The sequence below is a fragment of the Falco punctatus genome (assembly GCF_963210335.1).
Source record: "Falco punctatus genome assembly, chromosome: 5".
NCBI classification, from domain to species: domain Eukaryota; kingdom Metazoa; phylum Chordata; class Aves; order Falconiformes; family Falconidae; genus Falco; species Falco punctatus.
This window is the reverse complement of record NC_137584.1, coordinates 9,429,695-9,449,713: the sequence shown is the minus strand read 5'-3', so window position 1 is coordinate 9,449,713 and position 20,019 is coordinate 9,429,695. Positions and strand designations below refer to the sequence as shown.

Below are 20,019 nucleotides of genomic sequence, written 5' to 3'. Positions count from 1 at the left end.
TTTTCTAAGTTTTCACTAACTAAATCCTTTGCTTTCAAGCTTACAGAAAAATTTCTAAATCCTCTGCCTCCCATTGTGAATTTATTTTACACAGCCAGATCAGTGATGTTGCATGTAAGTTAGATTTTTCTAAAGTACTGCTGGTAGGGACCAACATAGTACTAACTGTTAAGTATCCTGCAGGTTAAAAACACTGTTAAAAGAATGAACAAATAATTACTTATCCTTGCATACTTATTACTTACTGTTACCCTTTTTGCACAGACTATAGAAGATCCAAACAGAGAGAGATCACTGCAGGTTGGTGCATTAGGACCAGATTCACAAAGGGACTACAGCATGATGCCAAGCACCTAAATTTTAGGCATGTGGCTTCTAGAGTGGAATTTGAAGCCACCAGCTAGGGCTCTAACTTCTTCACATGGCCGGTGAGGAGCCATAGGTACATGTATCCAAACAGGATCTGCCATGTTCTGGCTACTGCATGGAGACATGGAAAGCTTTTAAAATAGAAAGCAAGAAATGCTGGAAAAGTGGTGTCTGAAATTATGCCAGTGCCTCACCACTTCCCTCTTCTGCTTTCTCTGAAATCTCCACAATTTAATGTGTGACTCTTCTTAGACTAGAAGTGACTCCTGGATCTTTCAGAAGATTGGAAGTCTCCACTTCTCAGTGAGTGCACTCTTACTTTAACCTTACAAAGCACAAGTTAGCACTTTGAAACAGTGACAGTTTTATATGTGGAAATCTGCCACTGATGTGAGACAGCCTGAAATTTAGGCCAACCAAAATTAAAAAGGAAATCTGTTTTCAGGTGGGAGTTTGAGCTGAAGAGAAAATATTTACATATCAAGCTGACTTTTTTTTTTCTTTTCTTTTGAAGCTGCTCATATGGTTTAGTGTTAGAGTAAGTCCTGATAGAGTGCCTAGTGGGCAGCAGCAGAGACACAGATACGTGATATTTATTGTCCTTCCCTGAAATTTAATATATGGGTGTCAGCTCCATCAAAACAGTGAAGGCCTACAGACAAGAAAGAAATAAAATAAGCCACTGAAAGAGGTGCAGTGTTCTCCAGAAACTATTCAGCGCACAGGCCATTACTGTGGCACTGATTTCTTTGCACTGTTAAGTATCAGTCTGTTCTGTTTTTTTAAAGATCCTGGAAAGAGTCACACACATTTCTTTTTCTTCCTTTTTTATATGTGTAAAATGACAAATCAGTAACTATATCGGTGGCTTTTCAGTCACGGATAAGAGAAAGAATAGGAAAGAAGATTTAAGAAAACTGGCTAGAGGCCACCTCAGAGTTTCTGCCCTGGCCTGTCACTGGGGAGTTTGTCATTGTTCTTGTGCCTACAGATACAGAGAGCTTGAGCTCTGTCTCTAGATCCTCAAGCAACGTGGCACAATTCACCTTAGCACGCCTGCTATAGTGTGTTTACTTCAGGACCTAGGGCAGTTGTGAGGCTATTTGGTGTTCATCAAATCTACATTTGGTTCCCTGCACCCTTGGAGGTGTCTTACCCGACTCAGTGTCTTGGTGGTCCAGGTCTGTTTTTAGAAGAATGATAATCTTGCTAGATAGAGGTTAGTGTGTATTTGCTCAGAGTTCATATAACAGCTGTTAATGATTGACGATGCTGAAACTTTCTTGATTAATTATTTTTCCCATCAGAGGTAGAGTTTCCTGTATGGCCAATTCAAGCTGTTTGTTTGAAATCATTCTTAATTACCTTTTGCAGTTGTATTGGAGTAGTTTGTGGCTCACCACAGACCCCAGGCTGTATGTGAGTGACTTGAGGTCAGTGATACAGCACTGTTTTATCTTCCTGATTAGGCCCTTTTCTCAAGCAAGGAATATAGAAGGCAGGGCTAGTGCTGGAAGGCAACCCCTGCCCATGTGTCTTTTTCCATGTTGACAAGATACTGTTTGGACCATTCACAAGCTCTGTACGGTTATAACTTAGAGGCTATGCCTGTGCTTTTGCCATCCACTTCTCCACTGCTTTTCTGTGTCCTGAGGCAAAGAGCTCTAGTTCCATGTGATATATGCTTGATACAGAGGAGTGTGGTACCAGAGGCAAAAGTGTGGAGTAGCCAGCCTGTCCAGTGGTAGGGCTTGAAAAATAGAAGCTCAGCAACTGACTAAAAATAAAATAATCCAATAATTTTATCCTCAGAACGGTTAGAACTGGTACCAGTAATGTATTATAATGCTGCTGTTTGCCCTGTAGTGGAGAGAGTACATTCCTGTTGAGCACCACAGTTTTTATTTGAACTCTTTCCTCTCTGAGTTCTAAACTTTATCAATAGCTCTTTCAAAGTGAAGTAGCAGATACTTTGTGAACTATCTCACCACGTAAAGATGATAGCTGTCCAAGATTTGATACAACTCTGGAGATATTTTACTCTGTGTGCAGACTCTATTTCCTAAATATAATAATAATATATGTGTTTATATATTTATGGATATGCATGTATATGTATATACGTATGTGTTACGTATAATATGTGTTTAGGTATTTTAATACACTTAAAGATGACTGGTATAAAATTAAAATTGTCACCTTTACAGGATATAGTAGAAAATATTGCAAAGTTTTTTCTTTTTAGTTTTAATATTTACATTGATGTTCTGCAGCACTCATTGATAATCAGTAAGCGTCACATAATTACTAACAATTTTGGGATCCTAATTCTCCTTTGCATGGAATGGAAACTTCCTATTGTGCTACACTTTCTTGAAGAAAAGGGGTTTATTCTTGAAGCTGTCATGACTGCTTTGGTTAAAGTCTTTTCTAAAGGGCCCGTTCTACTTAAGTATAGCCTACATGATGTATGAGATATATGAGGAAAGGATAAGAAAGCTTACTAAGTGGCAGTGATACTTTGAGGGCACAGATTATGCATGTAGCAGTGTATTGGAACAGTATCTAAGAGAAGGCCATGGCTGTTGTCAGTGAAGAACCAGGATGAAATAGCTAATTCTGTGCACCGCTGCTCCGCTTGTAATCATGCTACTAAGATTATCTTCTGAGAAACACTTTGAAGATACAGCAAAGTTATAATAAATTTTTAAGTAAGAATGCTGTTGATACCTTGCAGTGCCACTACAATTAGTGTGGCTTTCTTTCTTAGTAGCTTTCTGATTTTGTTCTTCTCTGAAGGAACTGCAGAAAAGAAAGAATGTGTTGAAGGATGATTCTGACAGTGTCCAATTACTAAAATGAAGGGGAAAATCTATATTTTATTTAGTGTTCTGAGATGTCACCTAATATTGGTATGAGTAAAACGCTCTAAGAGGAAAACCAACCGACACGTGGTTGTAATGTCCCATGTAAAGTTACAGCTACCTTAAAACATGTCCAAGTTAAAATATGTGCATGCAGAGCTTCTGTGCAGCACAGTCAATATATGTCTTTTGGCCACGATCTCATGTAAAAGGATGACTACCATAGTTAACTCCCTGACGTTTCCATCCCTCCCTCTTCTCAAATTCCTGTTACGGTCTGATTTGATAATATTCTTATCCGAACCATTAGTAAAATAACATGATGAGCTAGAAGGTGCACAGAAGGGGGAGGTGGCACCTGATCATCCATAGTCTTACTGATACTGCCACTGAGTCCCTTGAATATTCCCCTGCCCCAGGTGGGTGCTGTGCCAGTTTGAGCTCTTCAGTGCTTGGCTGGGGGAAGCCTTTCTGCACTTGGACTCCCTGTCTTAGAGGTGAGGAGTATCGGTTCTTACGTTGTTGATGTATGTGTCCCTGTCGCTGTTACTGAATGGACAGCAAACATCATACTGGCCTGAGTTTGTCCCATACTGTCCCAACAATAGAGCTGTAGCTGACATCTGCTCCCTTTTAATTTAAAGCCTTTGTTTCTGGAAGCCTACAACTAAAGAGATTACTGAAATAAACATCTGGCCATTAGGAGAAGAGTAACAGGTTGCTTTGTAGAGTCAATTGAATAAGTTCTTTAAAAATCCTGTGCAGAGATCTTATCAGAAGGTTAGGTAATTGAAAACTGTCATGTTTAGATTGTCCTGTGTTGTGGGGACAAGATTCTTATTTTTGTGTATTTATATAATATTTAAAAAGCCTCACACATGCACACACACTCATTCTCCAAGGAGAGCTGTGCTGAGTAAGAGTTTTCCATTGTAATCCTAATCAGATCAGTAAATGAATGTCATCTGTTCTAGAGAACTGAAGTGCCCTTTTCAGGAAGGATGCTAACAGCTCTTTCTCAATGGCATACAGTATTAACTCAGTCAGTAGTAAAGTGCTGATTCAGTGCATTTAAATGAAGTTCTCACTCTTGTAAGGGCAAATTACATTGCCCCTTTTGTAAGAATGGAGAGATCATAATCATATATTAAAAAAATATTGACAAAGATAAGCAAAGTCAAGCAGCATGCCAGTCTTGAAGTGCTGTCCAATAATCAGTGCATTTAAAAAAAATCTGTCTGAAAATCAGTGCAGGCTATATTTGGGCATGTTCCTTATTTTTCTGCTTTTTGGTGTGGTAAGGATTGGTTTTCTGTCTCTTGGTGTGGTAAGCAGTAAGGGTTTGTCTGAGATGTTTAGCAAGCTTGCTCTTTCTCTTGCAGCAAACTAAAAGCAAACAGCAACAAAGCCAACTTGCTCAACTGGAAGGACTTCTATTCACAGTTACTGTCTTTGAAACTTCATTAGAAATAAAGTTCTCCTAATCTCAGTTGCAGTAATGGATAGACAGTGTCTGTGTAATTGCTAATTGTAAGTTAAATCTACTTCGTGTTAATGTTTTACTTTGACCCAATGCCGTCATGCTTGTGTTATGTTTCTTGAAGCGCAAATAATTATTTATGCTGATCTGCAGTACTGCCAGTTTTAACATTGGTGTGCAGTAGATAGTTTCTCCCAGCAGCAACAGTGTTTATTTAAACAAGCTTCAGTGTACCTGCTTAACAAAATGCTGAGCCAAATTAATTATGGCAGTGTCTGTAATCACATCACTACAGTGATCTGGTTTCCTAGCATGCTTAAAATCTCCGCAACGCAGTTGGGATACTGCTGTAGTCAAGTTGAGCTTTGTGAACTTGGCAGTTGCTGTTGAGAGAAGCAGCAGCTACTCTGGAAGTGGGATCTAAAGAGGAAACAATTCCCAAGGACCAGCAGTTCTTGTACTGGAGTAGATTGGCATAAAACATTTGTGTCATAAAGAAGAGTTAAATCCAGATTTCCTGAATGCTTGTCCACTCTTTCAAAGACTAAGCTACTCTTAGTTCACTGTCGCATTTGGGCAGTGCATGGCTGTTGGGATTTCTGCATAATCTAGACATTAAGAGAGTTCTCCTGTCTTTGATTAATCTGGTTTTAAAGAGGTGCAGAGCAACCACAACACCATTTTAGTTTCAGGATAAACTGGAAGGATATTTAAGTGTGAAGCTTTAGGGTTTTTTTTTTTTCCTTTTACCAGCATACTAAGTGGACAATATCACTTTGCTTTGCTGATTATTTTAAAACTTGTGTTAAGATGCATCTGATATAAGTGACCTTAAATGTGTGAGACTGAAGGTCCATCTAGCCCAGTTTTGTCCTAGCAATGGCCATAAGCATATGCCTAGGAAAGACTACAAGCAAGTCAAGCATTTAAAATACATATAAAATACTTAAGTTGAGTATTTTCCCTGTCTCTAGTTTTTCTTCTGAAACAAATATCACTTTATTGTATTTAGTAATTCTTATTATATTTCTCTTTCATGAACTTCAGCCTTCTGGTGAAGCCATGTAAACATGATCTTCTTTAGTGTGCTCTGGCAATGTGCTCATGGGTCTGCTGAGCTCTAGATCTATTACCAACCATCCTGCCGCCACAGTGAGCCTCAACTCCTTCCTCCTGTTACCACCTGGGCTAACTTAGCTCCTAAAGACCTTTGCAGCCGTGGCCTGCCTCTCTATCTGAGTCACAGCATGGTCAGGGTTGGAAGGGACCTCTGGAGATCATCTAGTCCAGCCCCCTGCTAAAGCAGGTTCTCCTAGAGCAGGTGGCACAGAATCACGTCCAGGCAGGTTTTGAATGTCTGCGGAGAAGGAGACTCCACAGCCTCTCTGGGCAGCCTGTTCCAGCGCTCTGTCAACATCAAGGTAAAGAAGTTCTTCCTCATGTTCAGGTGGAACTTCTTGTGTTGCAGTTTGTGCCCATTGCCTGTTGCCCTGTCACTGGGCACCACTGAAAGGAGCCTGGCCCCGTCCTCTTGAATTCACCCTTAAGATATTTGTAAACATTGACCAGATCCCCCCTCACTCTTCTCCTCTCCAGGCTATGCAGCCCCGGCTCTCTCAGCCTTTCCTCACAAGGGAGATGCTCCAGTCCCCTCACCATCTTCATAGCCCCCCGCTGGGCCCTCTCCAGCAGTTCCCTGTCTCCCTTGAACTGGGGAGCCCAGAACTGGACATGGGCTCCAGGTGCGGCCTCACCAGGGCAGAGCAGAGGTGGGGGACAACCACCCTTGACCTGCTGGCCACGCTGCTCCTAATGCACCCCAGGGTGCCACTGGCCTTCTTGGCCACCAGGACACACTGCTGGTCAACTCACTGTCCCCCAGAACCCCCAGGCCCTTCTCCGCAGAGCTGCCTTCCAGCAGGTCACCCCTGGCCTGTGCTGGTGCATGGGGTTGTCCCTCCCCAGGTGCAGGACCTTACACTTGCCTTTGGTGAGCTTCATTAGGTTCCTCTCCTCCCAGCTCTCCAGCCTGCCCAGGTGTCACTGAATGGCAGCGCAGCCTCCTGGTGTGTCAGCCACTCCTCCCAGCTTTGTACCATCAGCAAACCTGCTGAGGGTGTGCTCTGTCCATCCAGGTCATGGATGAGTAAATTGAAACTATCCTGGTTTAGAGGCACTCAGCAGGTGCAGGGAAAGCAAAGCTTTATGCTGTGCAAGACCAGCAAGATTTTGCTTGTCTGTAGGTGAGCTGCTGAAACTTCAGTACAGTTAGCTTTGTTTATTTTCAACAAAGCAAGAGCTTTGGTCAGCTGATTTCAGTAGCTCTTAGAACATCTTTGATGCTGTAACTGTTCTGTTCTTGTGGTAAAACAGAAGGGCTGTATCTTGCTTAGACTACTTGGTGGGTGACCAAGCTGCCATTGACTTTAAGGATGAGGAGCCAGGCCTAAAGCACTCGGCTGTTACCGTGTTAAGAAGCCTTTTCTGATTTGAAATAGCTCTTTACTTACCTTATTTATACTCCTGTCACTTCTCTATGCCCTCAAACCATCCTGAGATATATTTTATTCTCCTGGCATTTGTCATTCTTGGTAACCTTTCATACCCTCATCTTTGTGATTTATCACCTGTGGTTTTGGCTTTTCAACTTTTCCAGACGGATTTAACATCTCTGCATCACTGATGATTGACGTACACCATCTCTATGTCCCCTTAGTTTTAGTAACCTTAATCAGCTATTGATTTTGCCAGAATTTTATGCATATATGTGTAATTAGCTGCTCTGGAAAGCACCGAGGATTGTAATTTAAAGTGATACAGTCAAAATTCTGGTTGTGCACATAGTTGCCTTTTGAAGTGGGGCAGTGGGTGGCAGTTTGTCATACTCATATATTTTTAGGTTAACAGCTGCTCTTGGAATGCCTCCAGGGCGTCAGTGGGAGCCACTTCCTTGCAGAGGGGCCAGATAGCACTGCTCAGCTGACCCCAGCAAAGCTGCAGCACTTGCAGGTTTGATAGAGCTGCCTGGGACAGTGACAGGGGGATTGTAGTAACTTGCTACCAGTGGTGAAGCCTAGTGCAGAAACAGGGAACCACTGCCTTGCCAAAACCAGCTGATGGTGGTGTCTTTCCTCTGTGGGAAGGCAGAGTGTCCCAGTTTTCCAAGTGGAACCCATTGGCTTGCAAGTAAGTTGGGCTCTTGCCTGTGCATGAAGCTCTCCACTTCCACTGAACTTGGCACCATTTTCCTTCTTCAGCCTCTGCATCTGCTGCTGGTAGCACTGGGATGTTCTTTATCTGAGACAAGAATTTTCATGTCCTCACCCATGGATTTAGTGTCTTTACATGTGGCCCAAATCTGCACAGACTTTCTCTACTTGTAAAGATAAGATCAAAGGGAGGATGTTTTTGAACAGCTGTTATCTTGCCTGTGTTACAGGGGAAGCCAGGGATGCCCACTTTGAACTCCTACCACATGCCAAAGCACAACCGACAGGTCCTTGAGATTGTGTTCCTTCAGATCATGTTCCTTGAGATCATACTTCTCAAAAATCTCTCAAGGAACTACCATACTAAAGTGATTTCTTCCAACTTTTATAGGACTATTATGCATTTCTGTGACTTCTTTTTCACATTTGATTGTTTTGGGACCATATGTTTTCATTGCTGGGATCAGTAGGAAAATACTCCTATAAAAATTTTACTGCTGCTTTATCTAAAAGCGTGATGCTTCTTCCCCCCATCCCCCATAAAAGCAAGGAACTGTCAATAGCATTTTAATACGTTTCGCAATGCAGATATTTCAAAACATCAGGGAGATTGCTTCTGTGGATAATCTCCTGTGCTTATTAAATATTCTGCTCCTTTTAAAATTAATCAATCCACTGGGTTTTGTGCTCTTTCAAACATGCAGTTACTCAGTTTAGCTCATTGTTTAACCTTCAGGATTTTTTCAGTAAGTGATTCCAGGTTTGATAATCTGTAAATATGTGGAAAAAACAAACTAAATCAGCCCTGGATGCTTCTGGAAGTAATAAGTGATAACTAGTACTTGCAGAAAGCTTTTTATGAGTAAGACTTAAATTACTTTACAGAGGTTAAGTTAAATAGATTTTCACAGATATTGGTGGATTAGCTGAGTTGCAACGTCGTTGTCAGAGCCAGGAATACAGTCTTATTTCTTATGGCATTATTTTCAGGCCGTGAACCCTTCCCTGCCGTTTTTCTTTCCAGTTTATTAACAAACAGTGACAAAACCATGGTGTTAGAGTAGTGATAGTTTTAGCGCTAATTGAAGTACTGGTATTAACACACTTCAGGAGAACCCCAGAACTTGGAAACAGTGGTGGGAGATGATGACTCACCCAAACAAACAAGAGAGCCTTCCTTAGACAGACTGTTGAGACAAAGAGGTGTCTGGGGGTTCGTGAAAACTGCTTGTGTGCTTAGGAGGAAAGGGTGCTCCTGGTGGGGAGTGAAAACGATGCCTGTCTTGAGCCATGTTACTGCAGAAATGCTTGCAATGGCTACTTGCCTGCAGGTTGGCTGCTTATGGTTTACAGGGCTGTAATGAGCAGCTTAAGGCAATTTAAACTTACCCTGATAGCAGAGGGAGGGTGCCCTTGCTCTTCTCCCTGTGGGTTGTACTCATCCACTGCTCCCCTACTTGCAGCGATAGTGTGACTCACTTGTAGATGAACCCAGTGGAGAAAATAAAGGTTATTTCTCCAATCATGTGCTGTCTTCACAGGTGGTTGCTTATATAGCTTGTGTCCCACATGGCTTTTCATCTATTTTAGCAGAGTCAGGCTGGTTCTGTTTCAAGTTTAACAGCATCCATGCAGTTTTTCAAGTCTCGTTCGTAGAGGTCAAGGGCTTAATCAAACATCCTTCTGCAGAGCTTCAGCATTAGTTGTTATTCCTATAGGTATCCACTGATTACATTGTCCCTTTTTAATCCATGGCATTGTTGGGGTTGCTTTCAGTACTGTTTCAGCTTATGCCATGGCTTAGTTGTGAGATCTGTCTATTTTATTTTGATTTACTTTCTGGATATTAATTGTAAATTTATGTTAATTCAGATTTTAGCATCTATCCATCACCTTTAATGATTTTTTAGATTGATGTAAAAGTGCCAATTCCTTTGTTGAATTCTGTGTTTAATTGCAAAGTTAGGTAGAACAGACCATACCTAAAATTAATAGTGAGGGAACTTAAAACTGTCTAATAACTTCATATATTAGCATTTTAAACAGTAATGGTAGTAGTTCTGTGCCCGTAATGATAAGCAGCATCTGTCTGCAAAGTCTATTTTCCAGTCTACGATGCCAATCGTTGCAGGAGATTCTACCTTCTTTTGCTCCTGAACTGCTTTATTCCTTGAGGTGTTTCATTCCCCTGTCAGGGAAAGCAAATAAAGTTGCCTCTTCCCATAGAGCGAAGTGAGTAGATGGTATTCATTGGAAATTAGGTATCACACATAGAGAACCATGGAACTGAAAACCAGATAGAAGAAATGAGTGTACTCTTTATGTATATACATAGATAGACGTGTGTATGAAAGCTGAAACGATGTAGACATAAAGCTTAGGACTGGAATACTGACTTACTGCCCTAGGCTACAGCATAGCAATATGCCATGTTTTAAGATGACGATGACAAAAAGCCATCTTAAGAAGGTTTACTCTTTCTTCTTACGTCAGCTAATATGTCTGAGGCCTGGTGACGACCATACACTCCTGCTGACCTCTCTGTGTCTTTCAGGGCCAATGCTTTTAGTATAGAGGGTGAAGCTGGGAAACTATCAGTGCAGCTATGTGTTTGTCTGGGCTGAGGTTATTCAATGATTATGCAAAGTAACACTTTGCTAGGACAGTTGTTCACGTTAGAATAGCAGTATATCGTTATGGAAATGCTAGTAAAGCATCTTTGTCTGATGCACCATAAAGGTTTTAAGAGAAATTCTGCACATCTGCAGGATGATTAGGTGTCTCGTGGGATGTGTATTATCCTTGCTGTGGTGACTGTGTATTTTCTGTCCAAACAGTCTTTTATTTTACATTAGTGGAGAGAAAAAAAAGAACAAAGAGAAGTCAAGTCTTTATCTACAAGTACACACTTTCCTTATAAAGTTATTTCACAACTTACTTCTGCAAGGATATAATTCGGTATATCTTGTAATTGCATCTGGCAGGTGGGATGAAGGGGTTATTCAGGGATTCACACTGCATTGTGAAAACCCAGAGAAATACTGGGAAGCAGAATGTTTGCTTGCCCAGACCATTTTTGCTTCCTGCTTCGGAACTGAGAAGCCAAAATGTAATCACAAGTGGGTATTGACTAGGCGTGTAAACTCTGGTTGGAAGAGAAAAGAAGGTTCCTAATCTTTGCATAACCTATGACAACCTTCCCAGAACAGCCAGGTCAGAGAAAGATTTCTGCTTTATAATTAGAACTTCTGTTTATTTTACATGGTCCCCTGTGGTTGTGCGGTGGTTTGTGAGGTTACAGGTTCAAGAGAAGACAGGAGTGGAAGGAGACAAGGGAACAAAGCAGCTGCTGCTGAGCAATATTGAAGTGCAATTTCAGGGAAAGCACCCGAAACTGTAATAATGAGAGATGAGCCCTCAAAAGTAATGAGTTTAGAGGTTCGGAACCAAAGAAGTGCTAACTTTGGGGATCAGGTGCATTGGGAATGACTGTTACCAAGTGGGAAGCGTGTGGAGGCACGGAGGCTGCCTGTTACTGCTCTGTATTGAAAGCATGTATGTGCATACTCAATATTTAAAGGGATTTCTCTTGTTGAGTGCTTTCAAGTTAAGTGTAACTACAATTCTTAAATATTTAGAGATAATTGCTATGTAGTGATGGGCACATACCTGAAGTTTTTGACATTTAAAAGAATTTTACTTTACTAACAGAAGTGGTTAAGTAAGGACTAATGTTTCCATTTTGCAGTTATATGGTAGAGGGAAAGAGTCTGAACTGGGTGCTTTATTGTTTGCTGGTGATCATAGAGGAAATCTTTCCAAAACATGGATAGAACCTGAAACTTCTTGGCTTCTTGCCATATGCGAAATCCATTCATTAAACTGCGCTGCATTTTTTCCCTTGAAAACTGAGTATTGTCCGCTCATCAGATGAGAGAGGAGTAGCAGGTGTCAATGCAGTAAACAGATCAGTAAAAGCAGTAGTAACACTTTGAGATCAAACCCTGGTCTTAATCAGCTGAAATCTAAAAGGGACTTAATCATGATAATGAGGGTTGGTTTTTATCTTTCTATACCAGTTTATTTAAGGTAACATTTTGTATTTAACTATGTGGGTTGTCCATGGCTGAGATGCAATTGCTTGTTTCAAAGTATACAACGATGACAAAGTCTCTGTTCCACCACAGAATAAGCAGTTCAGCTGCCTTAGAACTTCTTGGAGATTTCCATGTTAGGAAGCATTTTGTTTGCTAAAATGCAAATCAGAAACCCGGTCAGAAACATATTTGCATTGTTAGGCAGTTAAATACTTTTAAAAAATTCCTACAATAGATTTCTTTTTAATGAAAGTCCATGTTCATATTTTTCTGTGTTATAGTTAGAGAATTTATGTGTTTTTCCCCGTCGTTGTAGTTATCAAGATCATTGCAGTTTAGAATAGCTTTTAGGTTTGCATAGGAGAATATGGATGAGTATCCATATTTTCCTGAGCGTTATTATATATCACCCATTAGTCTAATACATGGTGTGGTAAGATCAATCAGGAAAACATGAATACAAATGTTGACTCATCTTTTTTTTTCTTCTTTTTTTTCCTCTCTCTAGGATTATGACAGCTTTTTTGAATCAAAGGAGAGCAATACTGTCTTCTCCTTTCTTGGATTGAAACCTACTTTGGCATCAAAGGTCAGTGTACTATTGCGGACTTTTCAGGGCATTCTTGACACACTGGGTTTGAATTTTCTTTGAACTGAAAGAACTCTTGTGTGTTTGGATGCACCACCGTGCTGATCCATACCTTGTCCATATCAGCTTCAGGCTAATGAGGTAATTGAAACAGTTGCCATGAAAAGCAAGGCATGTTAAATGGAATCAAGTGTATACATGGGACTTAATTTGAGACAGCAGATACATAAAGTTTAAAGAATACATTCTCCTTGACATTGAAAGCAACTGACTTCATTGTAACAGGAGAAAGAAGTAGAATCTTAATCAATGGAATATCTGCAGTTTATGTCACCAAAACATCTTACTGGGCCAGCCTGGCATAATGGCTCAACCAGGACAGCATATATTTGTTAGGCATTAATATATATTTTTTTTTTTAATGCTGAAATGCTGGAGCAGTCAGGAGTTTTATCAACTTTTTGGATAAGAATTAGGTTTTAACAAATACATATATACAGGTCAGAACACAAAGCCAGATAATATCTTTCTGTTGAGGGCAGTTTAATAGAGGAGATATTATTCCCATATGAAAGCCTGGACACTTGTTCAAAGAGACTGTATGGTGCACCTTTTGGCAGTGGATCAGACACACAGGGGAGGATTTTTCTTCCCTTGACTACTGTAGGTATAGCTGTGTTTGGTAGTAGCACTGTTTCAGGCCTGGATGGCATCTGTCGGATATCTGTAGGGTTCTTCTTGTGCCAGGAATTCATTTATTTCTGGACCCCATGAGGGACAGGAGTGGGAGGAAACCTCAGCAGGGAGCTGTTAAAGCAGGTTATTTTGGCAGCCTGCCTTGCTTTGTAGCCTGAAGAACTAAGTCCTAGGAAAAAGATGACGTCCTACTGCAATCAGAAATAGCAGCTTCTGTGCAGCTGTCTTCCTAGGAAATAACTGGTTTTAGTCCTGGAGAAGTGTCTCTGTGAGCTTGGCCGGGTCAGTGCTTCGGGCTGGTAGTGCTTCAGAGTGATGCGTCCTCAGCTGGCGTGTGGACCAGGGTTAAGGGCACCTTACATGTGAAGGTCACAGGCACAGGAGGTGAGAATACATTCATAGCATTAATAATCTTTTTTTTTTTCCTCTTTTCTCTTAAATAGGAGTCAGAACCCTAGAAATCCTATCTAAAGTATCAACAAGCACATCTGGATGAATGACCCTGTTCTTCAGCACACAACAGCTTCCCTAATGGATCACTGTGATAGAGCAAACATGCATCATTAATTGTAGCCTGCTTGCCATGAGACGGTGCTCTCCAATAATGTGGGGTTAATAACACGTATATGAAAAAGTTTAAGGCCAGGCTGCTCATCTTCCTTTTTAAATACTCATTGTTGATGTTTCACTTCTGTCTTTGGATTGCTTTTGCAACTGGCACTGATACTCTAACAGACATATGTTTGAGAATAAGGAGTAGAAGTGTAGGGCTTCTATCATTCATGGATATACTTATGTAGTCAGATTCCTTACCTTTTTAAATTCTTCCAACTACTGTAGTTGAAATCAGCTCATCATGGTAGTTGAAGTGCTGGTGGTTATTAGGGTATTTGTGTTGGCTATGATCCAGAAGGTAAAAATTGTCAATCTTAAGATCTCAGTCTAAGCCAAGAACTGCTGTATTTTTGCTCTACATTTATTTATTGTGATGTTTATGCTAGATCATGTTCATTCTAAAAAACATGGGCTGCTAACCTTGTTCATGAAAACTTGATTTGTCTAATGATGCAACTGACTTTAAAAACAGTTTTATCATGGAGGAGGTGCCAAAGTGAAGTATTCTGACATGGTTCCTGTCCCAAATGCAAGTAAAGTGTGCAGGAAAACACTTCATGGGAAATACTGGGTAGTTCAGGAGAAGAGATGTCATAGTTAATGATAATATTATCTCTTAAACGAGAAAGGCTTAACACCCAAAGTTGGAGCTCTATAGTTGGACTTCCTTAAAATGAAGTTTTGCCAAAACGTTGAGTTTACCTTCTGTAACACACATCTCCACCATTAGCCACATGAGAGTCAGGGGGATACTTTGAGAGTCAGGGCTTAGTCCCATGGGTGGTTAAACACTACAGTCATCCAAGAGCGCACCTAACTCGCCCAGCTGTTGTCCTGGTTATATCCCCAGGTGTGGAAATGAGGAGGTGCTGCAAAGGCAGAAAGCTGAGTGTGTGCTTTGCTGGATGAGGGCACAATGGTCAGCTCAGCCGATGGACTGGAGCCAAGTAAAGGAAGTGGAGATTATTCCAGTGGGACCGCCTTGATGCACATAGAACTTGGGCGTGTGACTTGCCAATAACCATTACAAAATGCATTCTAGACAGAAGTCGAATTGCATTATGCATTTTGAATCAAGTCTGGCTATGAAAATAACAGCTATGCTGTAATGTAGCTTTTTAGTCAAGTGATTTCATAGTGACGGGGCAGTGCCATTCCGATAAATGTCCTTATGTCTTTGGGTAAATGAAAGACAACCATTATGCGGCAAAGCTTTGCAGTCACAACATCTCTCAGACTGTGTGGCTTGAAGGAAGCCAAACTTGTGAAAAGTGTCAGAAAGCAACACTGTGTGTGCCACGAATCACGTTCTGTTAAAATCAGTAACTGTGGCATCTGAGAAATATTAATTGGAAGGGATGACTGGAGGTCATCTGGTCTAGCACTGTCAGAATCAAGGCTAACATCAGCACTAGCTCAGATCATATACGGGTTTGTCTAGCAAAGTGTTAAAAATATCCAAAGATGAAGATCTCATAACCCTCTAGGTAACCTGTGACAGCTCTGCAGTACTCTCCTAGTGAAAACTTTCTTTTAATGTCCAGCTGCAACTCCTAGGCTGTGATTTGTGGCCGTTGCCTTTGCTGTCTTCTGGCACTCACAGGAAGAGATTGGCACCAACCTTTTTTGTAACTGTCCTCGAGATAATTTCAGGCTACCATTAGAGCACCTTCTAGCCGCCTTCTTACCAGACTAAACAAACCTGGCTTCCTCAGCCTCCCTGCAGGCTGTGTGCTTTAGGCCCCTGACTGCTTTGCTTTGTTGGAGGGCTACTCTCCAGTTTCTTCAAATCCCTCTTGAATTTGAAGGTCCCAAACCAGTATTTTTGATGTGGCCTTACCAGGGTTGAGTAGAGATGGGTAATAACTTTCCTCAGCCTGCAGGCCGTGCTTCTCCTGAAGTGGTGCACTGCATGCTTTCCCCTGTTTGCAGTGAGTACATTGCTGGCTTACAATATGCTTGGCGTTCACTAAAATCCCAAGGTCCCTTCAGCAGGGGTATTACTCTGTCAGTCACTTCCCAGCCCATACTGATGCTTTGCCACCCCCAAGGGCAGAACTTTCTACTTGTCCTTGTTAAACTTCATGAGGTTTCTGTTAGCCCAGTCCTCAAGGTTGTTGAGATGCTGCTGGACTGAAGCTCTGCCAGCTGTTACCAACCAGTGAATCAGGTTCAGGTGTCGTTCATAGATACTTTGAGGGTGCATGCTAGGTCATCATCCAAGTCCCTGCTGAAGCTGCTGAACAACAGGAGAATTGTAGCCTCTCAGATCTTGGCCATTGGCTTACTCATGGCTACACAGGTATGACACGAACGATGTTCATGACTACCAGTTGCTGGAGTAAAGAACAGGTTGCCTTCCTGTCGTGTCATCTCAGCTGCCAACTGCTTACAGCTGTGTGGCTTTTCCCTCTAGTACAAAGGCAAGAAAGCTTTAAAAAAGGAGATGTTAAAGGAGTCCATCCGTAAATAAGTTCTTCTTTGGATTCGTGGTGCCCCCTCAGCCTGGTTAAAGGGCTAGATGGAGCAAGAGCACACACATGTTTCAAGTCCATGGTTGTATCTACTGGCCAAAATCTTACCTACAGCACCTTTTCTAGAAGAATCCTGAAAGGGAGTTGGTAGCATGCATATACATGTATGTACGTGCATTTTTAAGGGTTATGTTGTCTGTGGTAAGTTATTGTGACATTCTTGTCACCAATTCCGTATTTTCATGAGACTTGAACCTTGCTGTAGGAAGTGAATGCGACATGAGATAGAGCTGTACATTGTTAACTTCACCGAGTTCAATATAGCTATTCCCAAAAAAACCCAAACTTAAAGAAAAATATTTAACTTTGCAGATGAATACAGATATAAATTTATATAATTATGCAGTTGATTACAGAGAAGCCATCCTGGATTTGTCATGTACTTGATATATTGTAAACTTTGAGAACTCCCTGAAGTCCCAGTTTTGAAAAACTTACCGAAGTATGTAAGTATATACACGAGTAATCCTGGGTGAAATCCCAGGCTTACTGAGGTCAAAGGCAAAACTAGACTGATTTCTACAGGGATGAAATTAGTTTCACAAAACTCCTCTTGAATTTTGATAATTGTAAAATAGAAATCTCCCATTCAGTGGAGAGCTAGTCCTGTTACAGCAGTTAGGTAAACATAGCTTGTTTCAGAGCACACATGTGAACGTAATAAATTCTATGGAGGACAACACTAGCTCCAAAGATATCCTGCTTGCTTAGGTGGATTGGCAGTGTAAGTCCCTTAGAATACGTGCTTTTGAATTGTAAGTGGCTAGTTTAAAAAAAAAAAAAGAAAGAGGTATATATATGTTGCTTGAATATGAATTTGATTTGTTATGTGACAGCCTTATTTTTGTAATTAAAGCAAGCAGAGTTCTAGTTTGTTACTCTAGTTTGTTAAGATGATCTGGAATTTTTTAAACTAGTTTTTTAATAATGAAATGTAACTATCGGGTAACTGAAAAGGTCTGTGGAATCTGGAGCTATTTATTGAAAGAAACAGCAAATTTTTGATTCTGTTTAAAATACTTGCATATAAAGGTATGCTTAAGAACCAAATGATCCCAATTTTTAGCTAATACTTGTAGCTACCCCACTTTTTAAGAGGGAGAGCCATGTGAATTAAGCTGTAAATCTTTGTACCTAGCTGAAGTTGCTGTGTGGGCCGATGTGCACGTGCACATTCACTGCATCAGTGGCTTTGATAGATGTGTTTTTGTTTGTGCCACACACTACTGGATAGTGCCTTGCCAGAAGAGGACTGCTTCTGTAGGGTCTTCTTAGATGTGCGTACACTTTGAACTGAGAAAGGGGTAGTTTCTATATTGCTATTTTTTTAATGATGCAGTAAACTGATTTTGAGGCCTGAGTCAAGACGCACGCTTTGTAAGGTTAAATCAGTTTTTGATGATGAGTCTTCTGAACTCTTGATTTTTCATAGTGTGGCTTTCTCTTCTTTTTTTTTTCTTCACCTTTCTGTTGACTGTCTAGAATCAAACCTTCCAAGGGAAGTGGACCTGGAGTAAAGCCCCTAAATCCATGTTTGCACTTCAAAATAACCGATTCAAGTGTTGAGCAGCCCAAGTGCTGTCACTGAAGTGAAAAGGAGCTGCCAGGCTCTCAGTGGATCTCTTGGTTATCCCTCCCTGCCCTGTCCCCCCCTCAGGCCATTTATTTAGGGAGTCCAATTCTGGGAATACCATGGTTCAGAAGCAGGACCCTGAGATTTTAGGCAGTGCCTTGTGGCCCTTCATAGGAGTGCAAGAGTGGAGTCATCACCAGGAAAGTGCCAAATACCATTAGTCTTCAGGGACTTGTCCACCGATTTCACTAAATCTTGGCACGAGCGGCGGGGGGAGGAGGGAGCCCCTCATATTCGCCCTGCACAGAGGGCGGGAGTGGAAGACACGGTGCAGAGTGGCCCACAGCTTGTTGACGGCACCCTCACCTTGTTGAGCAGCAGTTCTCACGGGGGCCCTTGGCTGGCAGTGCCGTGTGTGAAACCACGCGGTGCTGCTCTCCACGGAACTCCGGCTGCAGCACAGCCTATTCTTCACCCTCTTGCTCCCCAAGGAATTTGGGAGGGGAATTGGAGAACAGCTTCTTTAAAGCAGTTCTTCAGCCAGGTCAGATCCAGCTTTTACTCCCTTGTTCCTTTACCTCTTCCTAATGTGCTCCATCCCGTCCTGCATAGACCTACGTGTGTGCAAAGCTTCCACTCCTGGCCATCTGCTAACATCCCTGCAAGGTCGCAAATGCAGAGCTGATGTTCACCTTCACGGCGTCAGTGTTTTGTAACTTGGTGGGGGAGGGAGCACATTGTATCCTAGGCCATGTACACGTTATATATTAAAACTGTGTTCATCTAATAAAAAATGTAATTCACAAAAGACATTTGGACCGTGTTCTTTGTGCCAAAGGAAACAATGAGAAAATACGTGTCTATTCTTGCCGCAGCTCCCTGGTGACACCATGGTGCTTTGGCTTGGGCAGCCCCTGCGGATGGAAGCACTGCAGAACTCCTCACCTGGGATGGGTGAGCCTGATTCTGTAAGATGCTAAGTGGCTTTGATCCCTGGTGGCTCAGTGGGAATTGCAATGTGCAGAATACCTGCTGGGTTAGCGTCTAGGTCCTCCCAGGTAAATAGTAGTAAAGAAAAAAAGAAAAAAGAAAAAAAAAGGATTATATGACCCGGTGGCAGTGTGTGTTTGCAGCCCAGAAAGCCAACTGTATCCTGGGCTGCATCAAAAGAAGTGTGATCAGCAAGTCAGGGGAGGAGGTTCTCTCCTCTACTCCACTCTTGTGAGACCCCACCTGGAGTGCCGCACTCAGCTCTGGGGCCCCCAACGTAAGAAGGACATGGACCTGTTGGACTGACTCCAGAGGAGGGCCACAAGATGATCAGAGGGCTGGAGCACCTCTCCTGTGAAGACAGGCTGAGAGAGTTGGGGTTGTTTGGCCTGGAGAAGAGAAGGCTCCAGAGAGACCTTATAGCAGCTGTCCAGTACCTCACGGGCGCCTACAAGGAACCTGGAGAGGGACTTTTTACAGGGGCATGTAGTGATAGGACAAGGGGGAAAGGCTTTCAACTCAAAGAGGGTAGACTTAGATTAGATATTAAGAAGAAATTGTTTACTGTGAGGGTGCTGAGGCACTGGCACAGGCTGCCCAGAGCAGCTGTGGATGCCCCATCCCTGGGAGTGCTCAGGGCCAGGCTGGATGGGGCTTGGAGCAACCTGGTCTGGTGGAAGGTGTCCCTGCCCATGGCAGGGGGTTGGAGCTGGGTGATCTTTAGGGTGCCTTCCATTCTATGATTCTGTAGTTTATTGTCTCCGTATTTGTGCTTTGGTTAGCTGATAAATACCATGGGAAAAAAAGCACAAATCCTTCAGGGTGGCTTGGACAGTGGGGCTAGGAAGTTTTCTTGTGGTGAAGGTTTGCTCCCAGGGCTAAAATCTGGAGGAGTGCTGCTTTTTCTCATCTGAAAGGAATGTGAGTTCCTGGTTTGCCTATCCGCCTTGCCAATCTGTAGAAGGTATTTAATATGTTTTACCCAGTAAGTGGCTAACCAAAG

At 42.0% G+C, this 20,019-nt stretch overlaps 1 protein-coding gene across 1 annotated transcript in view; it reads left to right on the top strand.

The window, feature by feature from the left end:
- Window positions 1-18,834, top strand: part of SH3BGRL2 (SH3 domain binding glutamate rich protein like 2) — a 48,440-nt gene extending 29,606 nt beyond the window's left edge. Inside the window, exons 3-4 of the mRNA XM_080388143.1 lie at window positions 12,528-12,608; window positions 13,748-18,834. Of these exons, the coding sequence (XP_080244269.1) occupies window positions 12,528-12,608; window positions 13,748-13,762 (96 nt within the window). The 3' untranslated portion in view covers window positions 13,763-18,834. The remainder of the gene's footprint in view (window positions 1-12,527; window positions 12,609-13,747) is intronic.
- Window positions 18,835-20,019: the final 1,185 nt, after the last annotated feature.